The 20,155-nt window shown below is 44.2% G+C and overlaps 1 protein-coding gene across 1 annotated transcript in view; it reads right to left on the reverse strand.

Annotated features, from left to right (window-relative positions):
• The window catches only part of ITGA9 (integrin subunit alpha 9), a 350,005-nt gene that overhangs the window by 165,537 nt on the left and 164,313 nt on the right, over positions 1-20,155 (reverse strand). Inside the window, exon 16 of the mRNA XM_065885198.1 lies at positions 10,285-10,434. Within this exon, the coding sequence (XP_065741270.1) occupies positions 10,285-10,434 (150 nt within the window). The remainder of the gene's footprint in view (positions 1-10,284; positions 10,435-20,155) is intronic.

A 20,155-nucleotide genomic window follows, 5' to 3' on the forward strand; every position in this document is an offset into this window, starting at 1 on the left:
AGCACATTTCTTTCAATTATACAGCTTTGCTGAATCTGCAGTGAAGAAATTCTGATACGACGTCCAATGTCTGCAGGAGGACCTAGCCTTGTGCTCTTTCAGAAGGGCCCTTTCCACTGAGATAGGTTTACTGAGCCTCCTCTATGAGCCAGGCAGTGCTAAGCATTGGGGGTCAACAGCAAAAATCAAGGTGTTACCTGGTCTGGGCCCTTATCTGGAGGCTCTGGGGGAAAATGCGCTTCCAGGCATACACAGGTTGTTTGTGGAATTTACTGCCCTGTGGTTGTAGGACTGAGGTCCCCATTTCCATGCTGACACTCACCAGGGAGGCTCTCTCAGCTCCTCAAGGTTGTCTGCATTCCTTGTCAAGTTGCATCACTGTCTTCAAAGCCAGCAATGGCAGGTCAAGTCCTTCTCAAGCTTCAAATCTCTCTGACTCCTTCCTCTCCTGCATCTCTCTGACCTCCTATTCTTCCTCCTTCCTTCTGCCTCCAGCTGCAGAAAGATTGGGCCCATCTGGATAATCCAGGAAACTCTCCCTAGTGTAAAGCCCATAACCTTAGTTACAACTGCAAAGTCCTTCCCTTTGCCATGTGATGCATTATATTCACGGGTTCCAGGAATGAGGGTGTGGACATCTTTGGGGGCCATTCTGTCTACCACCGTGGGTGGCTGGGAAGTCCAGCCTCAGCCAGGTCCCTTTGGGGGTCTCCTGAGGAAGCCTGAGAGCAGTTATTTCCAAAGCTCTACTCTGTGTATAGGGTTTGAAGCCAGGGCCTCTGTCATAGCCATTGGTATGCTCACCTGTAGGAGAAACATTAGGGCCCCAATGACAGCCCTTCCTGCTTTCCTAGCACACAGGCCAGCCAGAGCTTTCCAGGACTGTTTCATTTCATTCCATACTCTTTCAGCAGCTGAGACCCACTAGGAACTGATGATGAGTCAACTCTCTGAGTGTATCAGACAGAACCTTCATGAACTGACCTGCAAGACCTTCCTGGGGCTGCTAACTGGCCCCCCACTCCAGGCAGACCACCTCAAGAAGATGTGATGGTCTCCTGTCCCCTACCAGTTCAATCAAGTCCAACTCCCGGATCAGTGAACAAGTGGCCTTAGACTGTCTGACTGTACCTCTAGCCCTAATGGCCCCTCTCCTTCTCTTCACTAGATGTTCAGCCACATGGAAGACCATTAGCAACCATCACTCCTTCCTTCTCTGTTGGTCAAAGCCCTCCAGCCCCAAGTATACAAATCCTACTTCTTCCATGAGGCTCCAGCCAATTCTCCCTTCTCCAGAGAGCACCTCCTTATCCTCAGCTGGAAGAGGTCTCTGGAGTGAAATTCACACACACTAGTCTGAATCTCACTTTCTGCTCTGTATAAGTTATTCCTGTACAGTCTCTAAGTCTACTAAGGCAGCAATGTTTCATTTATCTTTTTATCCACATCTTACGTGTAGCAGACATTCAATTAGCTGAATTGCTCTTAGATTTATAGTCCTTTTAAATTACTCTTCTGGCTAATGGATAAAACACTTTCTTGTTGTTATATCTGTACCAAATATATCTTGAGGCAAGAGAGGCAGGTCTCTGCTTTCCTTAAATTTTTAAGGTGGAACGTGCATTCATCAGTCTGTATGTTCTACAGAGGCTGTAGCATTAGAGCTCCAATGTTCTCCAAGTGCCCAGAATCCCAACAGGTCCTCAGCAACGGTGGCAACCCCACTATTCACACATACAGCCTGGCACCCACCCTGAAACCCATTTTCTCCCAAGGCTGCTCTTCACCCAGCAGAGGGAAGACTTGGCCTCCTGCCTGCCTCACTCACTCCCACTCTCTGCCAAAAGCCTTGGATGCATCAGTAAGCCTGTACTTAACATGCTCTAACCCTTAGCCAGACTCATCAAGAAAAGAAGTGAGAGGACACAAATCAAAAAAATTAGAAATGATAAAGGAGAAATCACAACTGACCCCGCAGAAATACAAAGGATTACAAGAGACTACTACAAACAACTATATGCCAATAAAATGGACAACCATGAAGAAACAGACAAATTCTTGGAAAGGTACAATTTTCCAAGACTCAACCAGGAAGAATTAGAAAATATAAACAGACCTATCACAAGTAATGAAAGTGAAACTGTAATTAAAAATCTTCCAACAAACAAAAGCCCAGGACCAGATGGCTTCACAGGTGAATTCTATAAAACACGTAGAGAAGACCTAACAATGATCCTTCTCAAACTCTTCCAAAAATTTGCAGAGGGAGGAACACTCCCAAATTCATTCTACAAAGCCACCATCACCCCGATACCAAAACCAGAAAAAGATATCACAAAAAAGAAAATTATAGACCAATATTCACTGATGAACATAGATGCAAAAATCCGCAACAAAATACTAGGAAACAGAGTCCAACAACATGTTAAAAGGATCATACACCATGATCAAGTGGGATTTATCCCAGGGATGCAAGGATTCTTCAATATACATAAATCAATCAATGTGATACATCATATTAACAAATTGAAGAATAAAAACCATATGATCATCTCAATAAGTGCAAAAAAAGCTTTCGACAAAATTCAACACCTGTTTATGATAAAAAAAACTCTCCAGAAAGTGGGCATAGAGGGAACCTACCTCAACATAATAAAGTCTATACATGACAAACCCACAGCAAACATCATTCACAATGGTGGAAAACTAAAAGCATTTCCTCTAAGATCAGGGACAAGACAAGGATGTCCACTCTCACCACTCTTATTCAACATAGTTCTGGAAGTCCTAGTCACGGCAATCAGAGAAGAAAAAGAAATAAAAGGAATACAAATTGGAAAAGAAGAAGTAAAACTGTCACTGCAGATGACATGATGCTATACACAGAAAATCCTAAAAATGCCACCAGAAAACTACTAGAACTAATCAATGAATTTGATAAGGTTGCAGGATACAAAATTAATACACAGAAATCTCTGGCATTCCTATATACTAACAATGAAAAATCAGAAAGAAAAATTAAGGAAATGATCCCATTTACCATCACAACAAAAAGAATACCTAGGAATAAATCTACCTAAGGAGGCAAAAGACTTGTATTCAGAAAACTATAAAACACTGATGAAAGAAATCAAAGATGACATAAACAGATGGAGAAATATACCATGTTCTTGGATTGGAAGAAGCAATATTGTGGAAATGATTATACTACCCAAAGCAATCTACAGATTCAATGCAATCCCTATCAAACTACCAATGGCATTCTTCACAGAATTAGAACAAAAAATTTGTACAATTCGTATGGAAACACATAAGCGCCTGAATAGCCAAAGCAATCTTATGAAAGAAAAACGGAGCTGGAGAAATCAGGCTCCCTGACCTCAGACTATACTACAAAGCTACAGTAATCAAGCCACTATGGTACTGGCACAATAACAGAAATATAGATGAATGGAACAGGATAGAAAGCCCAGAGATAAACCCATGCACATATGATCATCTAATTTACAACAAAGGAGGCAAGAACATACAATGGAGAAAAGACAGCCTCTTCAATAAGTGGTGCTGGGAAAACTGGACAGCTACATATAAAAGAATGAAATTAGAACACTACCTAACTCCATACATAAAAATAAACCCCAAATCGATTAAGACCTAAATGTAAGGCCAGATACTATAAAACTCTTAGAGGAAAACACAGGCTGAACACTCTCTGACATAAATCTCAGCAAGATCTTTTTTGACCCACCTCTTAGAGTAATGAAAATAAAAAAAAAAATAAACAAATGGGACCTAATGAAACTTAAAAGCTTTTGCACAGCAAAGGAAACCATAAACAAGACGAAAAGACAACCCTCTGAATGGGAGAAAATATTTGCAAATGAAAGAACTGACAAAGGATTAATCTCCAAAATACACAAACAGCTCATGGAGCTCAATATCAAAAAAACAAACAACCCAATCAAAAAACGGGCAGAAGACCTAAACAGACATTTCACCAAAGAAGACATACAGATGGCCAAGAAGCACATGAAAAGATGCTCAACATCACTAGTTATTAGAGAAATGCAAATCAAAGCTTCAATGAGGTATCATTTCACACCAGTAAGAATGGCCATTATCAAAAAATCTAGAAACAATAAATGCTGGAAAGGGTGTGGTGAAAAGGGAACCCTCCTGCACTGTTGGTGGGAATGTAAATTGATACAACAACCATGGAGAACAGTATGGAGGCTCCTTACAAAACTAAAAATAGAACTACCATATGACCCAGCAATCTCACTACTGGGCATATACCCTGAGAAAACCATAATTCAAAGAGAGCATATACCACAATGTTTATTGCAGCACTATTTACAATAGCCAGGACATGGAAGCAACCTAAATGTCCATGGACAGATGAATGGATAAAGAAGACGTGGCACATATATACAATGGAATATTACTCAGCCATAAAAAGAAACAAAATTGAGTTATTTGTAGTGAGGTGGGTGGACCTAGAGTCTGTCATACAGAGTGAAGTAAGTCAGAAAAAGAAAAACAAATACCATATGCTAACGCATATGTATGGAATCTAAAAAGAAAAAAAAAAGGTACTGATGAATCTAGTGGCAGGGCAGAAATAAAGACATAGACACAGAGAATGGACTTGAGGACATGGGGTGGGAGGGGAAAACTGGGGCAAAGTGAGAGTAGCATGGACATATATACACTACCATATGTAAAAGAGATAGCTAGTGGGAAGCAGCAGCATAGCACAGGGAGATCAGCTCGGTGCTTTGCGACGACCTAGAGGGGTGGGATAGGGAAAGTGGGAGGGAGGCTCAAGAGGGAGGGGATATGGGGATATACGTATGCATATGGCTGATTTACTTTGTTGTACAACAGAAACTAACACAGCATTGTGAAGAAATTATACTCCAATAAAGATGTATAAAAAAATAATAAAAATAAATTTAAAAAAACATGCTCTAGTCACTGACTCCATATTATATACACTGTGCGGCTATTCCACCTGAACTAGACCATCAATGAGGGCAGACCCTGACTCTAAAAGATCGCCAGAATTTAACCCACTCTATTGCGCAACCTATGTACCAACATGGGCTTTTAGTGCCTTTTAGTTGAAGAGACTAAGGCACTTAAATCCTAAAGTTACCCGGCAAAATGAAGAGTTTCAATGAGTTTATTCCTTCCTAGGAAAGAGGTTAGATGCTCTTTGTGGACCTGTCACATACATACAAGTTAAAAATCAGCTCTGCTTCCTAGAGTGAGCCTAGCTCTCAGAATCTTTCCCTTAAATTAAGCCAACATCTGGAAGACACATGGAGAAAGATCATTAAATTATTATTATTTTTTTTTTTTTTGCCATAATCAGGAAAAGGAGTAAAGCAAGGATCATTCTCCCAGAATTTTTCTCAGGCTCCTGGACAATCTTCTCAATCTAAGGACAATATTTTTCTTTCATTTTAATTTCAACCAAAGAAATCACATGGTTAAAATAATAACCTCCTGCCACATACCTCCATATACTGAGTCCTCCTCTCAAGAGGAACCACTCTTACCCATGTCCATTTATGTTTCTTTTGATGATTAATTTCCATATCTCTAGAAAATATACTGATACTACTACTTCTTGATTTATCAGATTTAGACATTATCTCACTGAATTCCTTCCATGATAGACAAGAATTGAACTCACCTATATGAAGGCCCCCTCCCACCATCCACCTTCCTAATTTTGACAGGCAAACCGTTACTCTCAGCTCCTCTGCTGCGCTGGTTCTCAAATGTTAGCTGCATCAGAATTACCTGATCAGCTTGTTAGAACTCAGATTGCTGGGACCCACCCATGAGTTTCTGATTAAAGGGTCTGGGGTGGGGTCCAAGAATTTTCATTTCTGACAACATCCCAAGGGAGTCTGATGCTGCTGGTTCAGTGACCACACTTTAAGAAGCACTGCTCTACTGGTAACCTCTGCAATTTTAAGTAATCACAACTTTTTCTTGTTGCCTCAAGTTTTACAGTATCTCTTGGCTCACCAATTTAAAAGATTAAGACATTAAAACAACTTGTTTTGTTCTATTTTAAACTCTATACAGTAAAACTAAAGACATTTACACTATGTACTGTAACCATAACTGATTTGGCTTGACTGTAAATACTAACAACCAGTAAATCATGTTGTCATTATGGCCTCTTGATTACTGTTCACAGCAGAGCCAAGACAAGTGTCATGATTACATATCTTCCTCTACAGGTGCAAAGTTAAACTACTAGAATACTCAACTTTTGCTTAAGGGAGAATGCTTCTAGTATTAAGGTCCTTCTCTTCCGTATATTCTTCTATTTGCTTAAAATCCCACCACATTTTAATTTGTCTTATATTTGAACCATGACATATTGGCCATGTTTTTATTTTCCTGGGAATTTTTGACTGCCTTTATTTTTTCTTATCCATAGAAAAAATATATTCCATCTACACTGTATCCTGAATATTTGCTACTCTCTTGTCATTCTGCTATGGCTGGCTTCATTCTTCTCAAAGTTCATTGATCCCCTGTTCTAAACTGATCAACTGTTTTTTAGACTTGCTGCACAGTTGTAATCCTGGAATTTCTTGTCATTAGACTTCTAGGAGTTAGTTCTTACATCCCCCATATTTGCTCCTTCTAATTGTCACCCTTGTTTTCTTGGAGTGCATCTCAGGTGATTTCCTTGGAGAGGCTACTAGGGATGTAAACTTTCTGCGTCCTTGCTTGTCTGAAAAATAACTTTATTTTGACCTCATACTTGACTGTTTGGCTAAGTATAAAATCCTAGTTTCAAAATCACTTTCTCTCAGAGCTTTGAAGACCTTATTTCACATATGCTTTCTTCCAATCTTGCTAACAAGAAGTCTAATGGACAACTTAGTGTGACTCTAATTATGTCGTTAGTGGACAAATATTCCTCACTACCACCATCCTGTACTCCTTGTCCTGGAAGCATTTAGAACTTTCCTTATGTGTTAGGAGTATTACCATTTCAAAATGATGTATCTAGGATATTTTTGGTTTATCCTGCTTGCAAGTCTGTGGGTCCTTTAAATTTAAAAAAGTGTCTCTCTGTAACTCTGGGAAATTTTATTACATTATCTGTCATAATGTTTTTCATTTTCTCTGTTTGCTTTTTCTGATATTCCTATTACTTGGATATAGGACCTTGCAGATTGATGCTTTAGCTCTTTTCTATTTGTCTTTTAGCTCTGCTTACTGGGAGATTTCTTATCATTATCTTCTACTACATTTTTGGCTCTGCATCCATATTGTTAATTTTCAAGAAACTCTTCCTTGTTCTTTCTTTCTTTTAAGAAGAAATAGAATTCCAACCACTTTCTAATGGATAGAATATATTCTTGAATCTCCTTGTGTTTATTACATAGAGTATAAATTGGTATTTAAATTGTTATAATCTCTTCTATTCCTTAAAGAATTTATTTCCTTCTAAGTCAGTTTTCTGTAGGTGTATTTTGGTTTTTTTCTCCATGTACCACATTTCCCCTCAATTTCAGATTTCCTTGGTTGTCCATTCATTTTTAAGAATAAAGTAAAAGAGCTGATTGGAAAATCTGGGTGTTTGGGTGGATGGTGGGAGGGGAAGCTAGCTCTTACATTGGAGGCTCCAAATGCCAGAAGAAATAAGGCTTCCCCCTGGGGAAACAGCCCACCTACACTATCTCAACCAGGTTATTCAATTCTTTAGAAAATAAAAGGCCTGGCTTCTTGCTATTCTGCATGGCTGGAGTATGTAGGTGTGGGGACAGGGGCAGAAAGTCAACTCTTCCACAAACGAACCTTCACTTAACACCCCCCTTCCCTGTTTCCAGCCCCATTTCTCACTCCTGAACCCCTCTGAAACTGCTGGCCTGGCAGTGGCTACAGCCTCTCTGGACCCATGGGTGGACAGGCACCCAGCCCCTCCATGTACAGTGCAAGGTTCACCCACTAACACTCTTCCTTCTTCTTTACTCATTCCAAAAATCCCTGGACTCTCTCATTGGCTGATGCCCCTTCCCCAACAGCATTCATCTCCCTGTTCTGATTTACTCATTTATAATCACTATAATGGGGTCTCAGGAAGCACAGACATAAATATTTATGCTTGCTTGGCCATCTTGAACATAAGTGACCAAGAAGAGCATTTTCATACTAATCTGTCCCTACATCTCTGCCTTTGATCAGGTTGCCTCAATCTAAAAATGCTAGTAAAGGTTCTAAGATGCTCTTCACTAAAGAAGGCCCACTCTGTGCCACTGATGGATTGGTAGAAATGAGAGTTGGGTTCATTGTAGAAGGGATGCCAAGGGCTAGCAAGATGCTCAACAGAGGAGGCCGCTACCTCACAGGGTCATTTCAGAGGTAAAACAAGCACAGGGTACCCTGAAATGATTCCCAGCACCCCAAGTTTGGACCACTCTCATAACCCAACTTTATTGGGCCAGCAAGATTCCACCTTAGAGAGCAAAGTATTAATAGGACGGGGAACTCATGATCTAGGAATTATCATAATATTCTGGTTTACTGGGTCCCCAGCCTGACCTCTTGGCCCAACTTCACTGTCAGGAGATGATACACACTTCTACTCCTCAGTCAAGGTAGGAGTCATCAGCTTCCCGTCCCGCCTCTTCATCTTATCTTCCTGTCTTCATCTTCCTCATGCCTCCCCTCTACCCTGCCCCACCACTTAGACACCCAGCATCCTCCTGGTCTCTCCCCTCACTCCCCCAGAGCCTTCTCCAAGTATCAGTGACCGGCTGGACATTCTGGCCACCCTACAGGTCACTTGTGTTTTGAAAGTTCATGTTTGACTTCAAAAGAAGCATCCAAAAAGGCAGTGTTGCCAGTAGGTTGTGTGTATACGGGTAGCAACTTCTGCCCACATCCCTTTACAACTGCTGCCCCTCCCCCAGCTGATGTGCTACAGGCGGCTAACGGCTCACATCTGCAGCCTCCTCCAGAGAACTGTCCACAGCCGCAGGGAGTCTCCTTCAAGGAGGGCTACACTCCCCTTCCATCCCCCACAACCAGCCAATGGCTGACGAGTAAGGGGTACAAAAGGCCAGACCCTTCCCTCAAGGAGAGGATGGCTCTTTGCTGTAATTTATGCTCCAAAGCTTCCTGCCTCAGGCCAAAGCTAGACTTTAGCTGAGACCACATACTTGCTCACTCTTTCCCCTTTCCTTACAGGGTTCTCTTAAGAGCATAGCTTCATTAGACCAAGTTGCTCCTAAATCCCCGTCTTAGGCTCTGTTTCTGGGGAACCTGACCCAAGACCACATGGGAGAGACTTTGGGAGAAAATGAGGACATCTTGGTAAAAATCTTACATCTCGAACTCCAAACACTTCTCTGTGGTTCTATTTACAACTCTCATCTGCAAGGCGTGGGTCACTGATCTGCTAGTTTTCCCATAAGCTCAGGGCAGTCAGAACTGCAGAGCCTGGGGCTGGTGGGTGGTTCCACAGCTTTGCCCCACCCCACCCAGGAGTCTGGTTTAGCCAAAAAACAGTTTTGTCTGACCTTCCCCAGGTCCTGGATCTGTGATGATCTTGGGTGTTAAAGATTTAGAACCAGACGTGGGATCCCAGATTTCTTACATATTTCCTGCATCATCATCAGCACTGTCTATCTCTCAGATGACTCGGGGCAGACAGGCCAGTGATGCTGCACAGCGTTAGCTCCTGGCTCACTCCTACCCTGTATGGCCTCGTACGGCCTGCACCCCACGTCACCCTGCAGCTCCTCCACACAGCAGCACAGCCCGGAATCTGCCGAGTCGGGGAGGATGGTGAGAGCCTGTGCTCACAGTGCTCTGCCTGCCAAAGATCCTGAGCGGGGCATTCTCAACTCAACCACCAATTCTAGCAAGAGGAAGTTCTTGCTTCTTCACCCCACTCATACTCCCATCAATAAAACATGTACTGTGTGTAGAGCACTCACTAGGTGCTGATCTGAGCTCTGGAAACAGTGTAGGAACAGGAGGCAAGTGCCGGGGCCAAGCAGCCAGTTCATGACCTCAAAGAGATCATCATTTTCTAATTGCTTGAGAATAGCCTCGATGAATTTAAATCACGTGGTTGTTAGACACAAACCCCTAAATCATACATTTCATCATTTTGCAGATCGGGAAAGGGAGGCCCAGGAGGGGGTGTGGCTGGCCATGGGCTCCCAGGCCACCAGGGTCATTACTTCTGCATAGGCACCTGCTACCTGGGGTCCCAGCCGTGAGCTTTCAGGTGCTCACCTGATTCTTCTGGGCAATCTTTTGTCCCTTTTTCCAGCGGAGCACGGGGGTCAGGGCTGGCAGCTCCCTCTCCTCCTCTCCCATCACATGCTCACCCAGGCTGTAGGCGGCCTCGAACACGATGGGGCTGATGACGTCCTGCACTCTCCGCTGAAACAATAAACACACAGGCACGTGAGCGGCGGGCGCTGCTGACATGTGCAGAGCATTTCAACAGTTTACAAAGACCTTCCACATGGACTGCCCCGTGTGAGCCTCACAGCCACCCTTGTGTGGCTGGATTTTATTGCTTTCATATTTTAGATGAGGTAATGAGGCCGAGAGTGATGACTGTCCTGTCCAAGGTCACTCTGCTAATGAGCGGGGGCTTTCCCCGCTCTACCTCCCATGGTACGAAATCATCGTCTCTTTAGCATGTGGAAGACATTACCTTAGTCATCTTCCAAATATTCTTATAACCTAGTTGGCAGGCAGGCAAGCATCTGTACTCATAGTGCACTGCTAACCTTCCCATCCGTCGTGTTTTGATCATCAAAGCTCTTCTGCCTTGAGGTAAATATGGACTGTGTGTTAGGGCAGGAGACCTGAAGACACTGGGGCCTGGCATCTGCCCAGAGCTGGGCATCAATGGAGCCAGGGATGAAGTCCGGCTTCTGGCCTGTGTTCTTTCCTTTGGAGCCGAGAACTTTAAGAGCCAAGGGAGTGACAGGTTCATAGTCACAATGAACACCTACAAGATGCCAGGCACTGCACTAGGTTTTCTAGAGCAGGGGTCCCCAACCCCTGGGCCGTGGACTGATATCAGTCCATGGCCTGTTAGGACCTGGCCACACAGCAAGCGGTGAGCAGTGGGCGGAGCTTCATCTGCCGCTCCCCACTGCTCACATTACCGCCTGAACCATCCCTCCGCATCACCCCTGTCCGTGGAAAACCTGTCTTCCATGAAACCAGTCCCTGGTGCCAAAAAGGTTGGGGACCGCTGTTCTACAGAGACAAGCCACACGTTCAAACCCTGCAGCTGGGTTTATTCCCCACCATCATATAATAAAAGGAAGATGAAGGCACAAGTTCCCCAGGCCACAAGGCTGATAAGGATTCTGAGTCACATCTGCTCAATCCTGGAGTTCCTGACCTTTCTGGCCCAGGTCTCACTGGCTCCTGGGTACTCTGGCCGCCCCCCCCCCGGGGCTCAAAAGTTAGAGTTTGAGGAAGGAATAAAGCATCAGTATCCCTGCATCCCAGGCCAGCATGCTCTATGGAAGGTGGGCTTCCAAAGGGAGCAGGGTAAATCTCAGAAGTAGCACCAACGAGCCACTGCGTGCAGCCCCACTTCCTGCATCTGTCAGGGAAAGATGACGGGATGCTCAACAGAGGAGGCCGCTACCTCACAGGGAGCTGGCAAGGAGGCAGGAGTGGGAGGCGCTAGGTGGGCAGGCAGAGGCCAACCAACCCCAAGGCCGTGAGCAGATCCAAGGACTTCACACTACACTCCACATGAAGTCTGGTGGAGTTGGGAGCAGACTAGTGCTGTGTTCAAAACAGTAGAAAGTTTTAAAGTTCCCAAGAGGCACACAGTGAGGAGCTGGCTCCTACCCCACCCCCTGGATACCCAGCGCCCCCTCCAGAGACAGACACGCCTGTCAGTTCCGGTTTATCCGTCCAGCCTAAGCACATGTGGGGAACTGGTGGCTTACAGCAAGCTGCACTTTGCCTTCCTCACTCAGCATGTACCAGTTCACCAGGGGGAGGTTAATGAAAGGGTCTGTGATCGAACAAGCTGGGGGGATGCCAGGTTACACAGTTAAAGGGGTGTTTAGTCTCTTTTGTTTATTGTTTGTTTTTACTGCAACTGCCTCCCACAAAGAGTAGGATGGCCCCAGGTCTACCAGGGCACAGGACCCTGTGTTTCCCTGGAGATCCTTGGGGCATGTACGTGGAGTGGAACATGCTCAGAGACACAGAAAATCTCCTGCAGCAGCCCAGGAAAGGAGATGGTGCCCAGGCCGGGGTGGGGAGGCAGACGGAGCTGCTGCATGTGGGCTGCGGGGGACAGATGACTCTGGGGTGGGAGCCTGAGTGACATACTCAGGAAAGCATTCAGCTGGGAATAGATTCAATCATTTATGTAAATAAAACACAGAACCTTTTGGGGGAGTGACAGGGGAGCCTCTGGATAAGCTACTTCCACAAAATTCTCTAGAACTTCAGATTTTAGGAGCAGATCTTTAATGCTCCTGTCCTTTCTGTGAGCAAAGCACACACCTGGGATCCAGATCCCCTCCGCCTACTGACCGACTCTCCTAAACAGAATGTAAATACTGCATGGGCACAGAGAACAGTGAAGGAGTGCAATCTCAATGTTTTCACAGATAAACGCTTCAGTGTTTCTTTAAGGGTGACTGCCTTAAGATTTTGCATTTAAATCCTTCATGCCGAAATAAGTCAGTTATTACACGCTGTTACTCTTGTGGGAGGAACTGAAGATGGGGGTGGGGAGGCAGAAGCCACGGAACATTTCCTGGCTACCACATGTATTCCAGAGACTGGGCCAACCTCCTCCCAGACATCCTTTTACTTAATCTGCACCACACCCAAGCTGGTAGACTGTTGCTCCCATTGTACAGATGAACGCAAATAAACTGTGCTCCGTCCCCAAACCAGTAAGTGGTGGAACCGGACTCATTCTTAGAACCAGAAGCAAAACTGCTTTCCTTGAAGCCCATGAAATACTGTTTAAAAATCATCCCAATTGCTTTAGGTTCTGACATCACCCTGAAATATTACCTATCTACTTAGGAGGATACAGGGCAAGGGGAAGGAAATGTTCCTCATACAAGGAAGAATGTGAGTAAATGACAAATAACTAAAGAAATAGGAACTTGAAGGGAGGGCTGTTTCTAAATGTGCAGTCATTCTGTGTCTTAGTCAGGGCACAGCTATTTGGGGTGAGTAACGAATTGTGACACCTAGCGGTACAGACGCTGTGCTCTGACACTGACTGCATGAACCAGTTTTAACTATGATGTTTGAGAAACACCTTCTTATGACGTGTCCAATAGCTCTGGGCAGAAGGGGCCTACCCCACACTGAGCCGTGGGTGGAGGCAGGGGAGGACACAGCAATTAGAAACAAGCCAGCAGGGCTTCCCTGGTGGCGCAGTGGTTAAGAATCCACCTGCCCTGGTGGCCAGAAGGTGCAGGACTACAGGGCTCATGGCAGAATAGGGTCAGCAGGATGCCACTCACACTTCAGCTGGTTGCCCAGTAAGAGTTTCACCGTTTGTATATAATAGGACTTTTCTCACATCTCCATTTCTTTTAGCCTTTTGATTGCCAACCTCAATATTCTTCCAAGGCAATTCTGGAATAAACACATTATGAAAAACTGCGCCTTTTTTAATTCCAGGAATCCCAAAGTCAACCCAGCAGCATATTAGGACTAGATGTGATTTCAAGTAAATCCTTTGAAGGGTAGATAACACTGCCTCAGCCTTTCAGGGAAGCTGTGAAGACAGTGGAGGTTGCAGCACAGGAAACAAGGGAGCAGTGGTACTTATAGACATTGGTTAACAGCCACCATGGGGTCTGTAAATTCCAAGATACTTCCAGGATATGCATATTCCCTGTGCATATAGATAGACCAGGTTTTGGCAGCCTGGGGGCAGCCATCTGACAGAGATGCAAGTGCTGGCTGCTGGGAGAGCAAAGGGGCTGTGATAGCATCTGTTATGCCACAGTTTATATAAGTGTAAGTATATACGCTTTCTTTTCAGTTGTCTTTTCAATAAATATATCTCCTTATTTAAAAAAATGGGCCACGGTGACTTTGCTTGAAGAGCTATATACTGTGGTGACATTATTATGGCCTTGTTACGCTACTACCTTTTCTCTGTAGTCCTTCTTGATCTCACATTCATAATATTGAGAAACATATCTCAGGAGGCCTGATGGGTTTTTTTTTAGTTAATTAATTAATTTATTTACTTTTGGCTGCGTTGGGTCTTTGTTGCTGTGCGCGGCCTTTCTCTAGTTGTGGCGAGCGGGGGCTACTCTTCATTGCAGTGCGCGGGCTTCTCATTGCGGTGGCTTCTCTTGTTGCAGAGCATGGATTCTAGGCACGCAGGCTCAGCAGCTGTGGCTCGCGGGCTCTAGAGCACAGGCTCAGTAGTTGTGGCTCACGGGCTTAGTTGCTCCGTGGCATGTGGGATCTTCCCGGACCAGGGCTCGAACCTGTGTCCCCTGCACTGGCAGGCGGATTCTTAACCACTGCGCCACAAGGGAAGCCCCCTGATGATGTTTTTTAATTTACTAGAAGATATCTTCCGATAACCCTGGGCACAAAGACTGAACTAACATCTGGATGGATGGATGAGTTAATGTTTTTTTGACTAAAAGATCCAAAAGATAGGGCAGGATCAATGAGATAGGCTGATCATATCTAAGAGAGGCCCAGTGGTTTATCAATATCATTTTCTTTCTTGGCATATCTCACTAAGCTCTGATACAAATTACTTAAGGTTTAATACGATGTCAAATTTATGAGTCTCCTCTAGAATATTAATTTATATGAAGTCACTGAATCATACTGTTTTGAAGTTAGAAGAAACTATGATGTTACTTAACTCAATCCTCTCATTTTAAAATTGAAGAACCCATAGTTGAAGAGATAAAGTATCTTCCCAGGAAAGTGTAGATTTAAAAATACGAAGGATGTTACTTTGCTCAATTATTGCTCAATTATTTGCTCAATTATTTCCCTGACCCTTCTTCCTTACATGCTATTCAATTTTAATAGTGTTCCCCTCTGTCTTCCTGCAATGTAAATATGGTAGGCACTTATGGCTGTATCAAAAAGAAAGTTCAAATCGTGTTTCAAGTGGCTGTGCATTATGTTGTAGCTTATACAGCTTTCTAGAGTATATTTTAAAAATTCCTTCTTATTCCATATTAGCTCATATGGTAGTATAAGATTGATCATTTGATTTTCTAAGTGGGTATAAAATTTTAAACATATACAGTGGTTCTAAGGAAAAGTACTTTTTTTTTTCCTTCAAAATTGTTCTTCATAGTGGTATGTGATCAGGAAGGCAAAAAATCTCAAATTTCTAAACAGCATACAGGCACAAGAGGTCACAGTTAAGGTTACCTTTGGAGTTCTAATTCTGAATTTCCTGAATTTTGTGGGTTTAAATCACAATTTTAATGTTCCATTAATGCAAATTGCTTTTTTTTTTTTACACTGAATTGTGTATGTCTTTTATTCTGCACTAATGGACATTGTGTTGATTTCTGTGACTATCAAGGAGAGTTCAATATTCTGGTAAAACTCTTTTTAGTTAATGTTTTATTTTTTAAATCCTTTTACTTGAGTTTGACTAAGACAATTTAAAAGCTTTTCTATCAATAACTAATTTTATTTTATAAACACAGAGCAATATGGTTTTGTATATTTAAAATTAAAATGTGCCTTCTGAAAACTTTGAAAAATTAAAAAAAAAAAAAAAAAAAAAAAAAAGAATCCACCTGCCAATGCAGGGGACACGGGTTCAAGCCCTGGCCCGGGAAGATCTCACATGCTGTGGAGCAACTAAGCCTGTGCGCCCCAACTACTGAGCCTGTGCTCTAGAGCCCACAAGCCACAACTACTGAGCCCACATGCCACAATTACTGAAGCCTGCGCACCGAGAGCCCATGCTCCGCAACAAGAGAAGCCACCGCAATGAGAAGCCCACTTGCCGCAACTAGAGAAAGCCCACGCGCAGCAACGAAGACCCAACACAGCCACAAATAAATAAATAAATAATTTTTTTAAGTCAGTTTAAAAAGAAGAAAAAGAAACAAGTCAGCACCCCAAAAAGGACAGCCCCTTCTCCCCACACTGTGTTTGCTTTCTTTTATCTGAGCTGCAAAGGAAAAGTAGCAGCAACATTTCGTGGTTTCCTTTGCATTGTTGGAAGTGTGGCCTCTCTCAGCCCAGCACTGCAATGAAATGAAGGGACCCCTCAGGATGGAGAAGGAGGCTTAGGGGTTTGGGCAGAGGCTCTAGTTGCTGACATTTTACTGCTTAAAAATATTCACCACTACAAACAGAAGCTTCCCAAGCTGAACACACTTACTTATGATAGACCAAAAGCCAATAATCCACCTTTTCCTGCTAAAAATCTACTGTACCCTCCTTTTCTGAAAAATGAAAGAGGCTACACAGAGAAGAACCTTCAGACTGGCGGCTGAGGTTTTATAGGGAACTTGACATATGTGCAATTTGAAATTTATTGGGTGCTTACTTTATGCCAGGCAATGTGCTGGGCCCCAGGGAGATGGAGATGAAAGACCTTGGAGGAAACAGGCAGGCAGTGACAACCTAGTGCAACATGTACTAGAAGAGAGGCGGCTCTGGGAACACAAACAAGAGCACCTGATTCAGACTGCAGGTTGGCGGGCTTCACAGAGGAAGGGAAGTCCCTGGGCTCAGTCAGATGACAGAAGGACATTAGCCAGGGGGCAGGCATGGCCGGTACACACAGCAGGGGGGAGAGGGCATGGGTGTCCAGTGGATTACATGTGCTCCCCAAAGGTGGGACAGTCAGGTTAGTTGGCAGGTGGGAGGGGAGAGGAGGCTGAAGCAGAGACGAGATTTCACGGGGTCTTAAAGGGTGTGTTGATTTCAACCTAAAATCTAGGGAGAGCTAGATTTTAGGTAAGGCAGCGGGGTAACGTAATGCAAGAGACTGTGTTACAGAAAAATCCCTCAGGTTTCTCGGATGGATGGGGGTGAGATTGGAGGTAGGAAGGCTGTGTTGTAGAAAGATCCCTCTAGCTGTAGCATGGAAGTGGATTGATGGGCGGAGATCCTGGGGTGAACAGTCTAACATAGGGGTTCACAGGAAAGATGGAGAGAGCCTGGGCCAGGACACAGGAGGGGGATGGGGAACGGGAGGGAGGTGAGGCTGACTCAGGAAGAAGAGATGCTGCGGCTTGGTGACTGGAGGTGGGGGATGAGAGAAAAAGAATCATGGAAGGTACCCCAGTGTTCAGCTCAGGTGAGTGAGTGGACCTGGCAGCCCCTCATCACCACGGGGAACCAGGAGAGGGAACAAGTGTGCAAGTTGTTTAGGTGTGAACATACTAAGGTTTGTTAAAACACAGAAATCCTCTTCCTGTCTCCAAATGCCAACTCCACAAGCAATCTCCCAGAATACACTGATCTGGGCCTAAAACCTCATGCTACCTTTTCTCTTCCACAAAACTGCTCCCCTGCCCCAGCGTCCAGGGTAAGCCTCCCCAGCACTGGCTCGCCCAGACCTACCACAGACCCTCTGTCTACACTTTGAGCTCATCCACCCGTCCTCCAGGGACGAGCTTTGCCCTCCTTCAAACCACACTATTCTCCTCCCTCGGTGCACCTCACACGCAGAGCTGTTCTGCTGGGGCCCCGAGGGAGGACTGCAGGGCCAGGGAGGGTCTGATGACAAGAGGGAGAGAGACCCTTAGGGAAACGCGGTTGAGTACCTCCATTCCTTCACGGGGAGTCCCCGCTTTTCCTTCTCATTCATTAGCTTGCCTGTGAAATCGAAGTAACTCAGATGGAACACCCAGCAGGGGAGGCTCGTGACAGGCAGGGGCCACCCACTCAAGGGTTCCACCAGAGGAGGGGTCACTCTGCCCTGTTATCCTAGGGCATCTAGGCCGTTGTGAGGGTCAGAAGCCCGAAAGTCTTCTGTCTCCTTTACTTGCGGAAACAGGGAATTTTCCCTGGTGAGTATAAGCCTCAAATCACGGACCCCCACCCACCTGGCCAAGGGAAGATATGCCTCACTATCCGGTGGACTCGATTCCAAGCCCCATGTAAGCAGGACCCGAGCACCGCGCACCCCTCGACCAGCCACGTGAATTAGAAACTGACCTCATGCTGCTTTTCTCCAAGAAATGAAGGGTTTTTATCCTCCTTAGCTAACTAGCAGCTACAGAGGTAAACTAAATGAAAACAGGAAAGGATGACCTTACTTTATATTTGCAAATAACACAGAAGGCCAGCAAATAAGCAGCTAGCATTAAGCCAGATAATCGGTTTAGGAAAAAACCCTCTAAGGGCTTTTAAAAGATGCCTCAGTATTTTTCTATTTTCAAACATGTGATCTTTTTGTCCCCTCCCTCCTGTATCCTTTCTCACGATTCCTCTGCTCTCTACACCCAGCTCTATTGCCTACGATTACCTAGCAGGCAGCCCTAGAAATGAGAAGTCTTCAAAGTGGAAAGCCTTTTCCTTTATCTCAATAACCATAACAATCAGAATGGCAGTTAAAGTGTTAGAGGAGAGCTTAGAATTCCCATAAGCTTGAAGATTCTTCTAAAAGCAAACAGGATTTTGCATTTCTGGTAATAATAGAGGGACTTGCTGAAGATCTATCATTTCACTGAGAACTAGAAAAGCTGGAAAACACACACACACACACACACACACACACACACACACACACACACACACACACACCTGTCTAACAGTATCAGGGAAGTCTTCCCTTGAGCAGTGTACAGGTCTCTAAGCAGCCTGGAATAAGAGGCTGAGAACCTGTACGAACGTGAACTGGTGGCTAAAAGCTTGAGTTCTTGAGTTTCTGAGCTGAGTTCCTGGAAGTCTTATGAGTCCCTGAAGACAAACTTAAAGCTCAGCGCTACTAAGGTGGCCAGGACTAGAGGGTCAAGATTCCAAAGAGAAGGTAAGCACCTTGAGGCAAGTCTGATTTTTGACACCACATTTATTCTTGGGGCATTGGTGGATTCCACAGCAACATAGGGTTACGAGACTCAGAAACCAAGAAGAAGGCCGTGGCCAAGCTGCTGAGATGACAAGAAGAGATGTAGTTAGCTGGAGACTGGACACAGCAAGAGAGAAGACCATTGATCCAGAAGGCAAGTCAACAGAAAATATGCAGATTGAAGCATGGAGAGTAAAAAGGATAGAAAATTCAGAAATTAAATTCAGAAAAGGCCACAGTGAAAGATATGACATATTCAAAATGATATAATAAATGGTCTCTGCAATTATATGAAACACCCAGCACAATGCCAAGTGTAGTTAAAGGTGGGCAATAAATAGTGGCTATTATTATTTTTACCATAATCTTTTAAGTGGCAACTTTGACATGAAAATGTGAAAACTGCCCTATTTCAAAATGAATCCTTTTTATGAACTGTGCATGTCGCAAGGACCTATTTCCCATTTCACTAGAGAACAAGCTGAGGCCAGGTGTGGTTTCATTCAGAGTCCTATAAATTAAAAAAATAAACAGAGCTTCCCGGGTGGCGCAGTGGTTGAGAGTCCGCCTGCCGATGCAGGGGACACGGGTTCGTGCCCCGGTCTGGGAAGATCCCACATGCCGCGGAGCGGCTAGGCCCGTGAGCCATGGCCGCTGAGCCTGCGCGTCCAGAGCCTGTGCTCCGCAACGGTAGAGGCCACAACAGTGAGAGGCCCGCATACCGCAAAAAATAAATAAATAAACAAACAAATGAAAATTTAAATTAAAACCAAGGGAGAAAATTCAGTAAGTTTCTCAGTGAGATTAGAGATTTTAATTATGACTACATACTACTTTATATGTAATATCATATTATGGAAATGGATATCATTATTAGTCTGAAATGTATGATTCCCCCAGCAAGCATCAGTGTCCAGGAAGGGCATGAAAGCATTAATTACACTTCAATTAACATATCTGCATAAATAATTCTATTTATCTGTGAAAATCACACAACCCTATTGATGCTTTTTCCTCTTCAAATATAAAACAACATCTCCCTGGATCCTTGAAAAGTGGTTTGTTTTTATATTTTAGAGTTTGTGTGCATAGGTGGTGACTGCTTATTTAGTCAAT

This window comes from Phocoena phocoena, chromosome 10, assembly GCF_963924675.1.
Source record: "Phocoena phocoena chromosome 10, mPhoPho1.1, whole genome shotgun sequence".
Classification (NCBI taxonomy): Eukaryota; Metazoa; Chordata; class Mammalia; order Artiodactyla; family Phocoenidae; genus Phocoena; species Phocoena phocoena.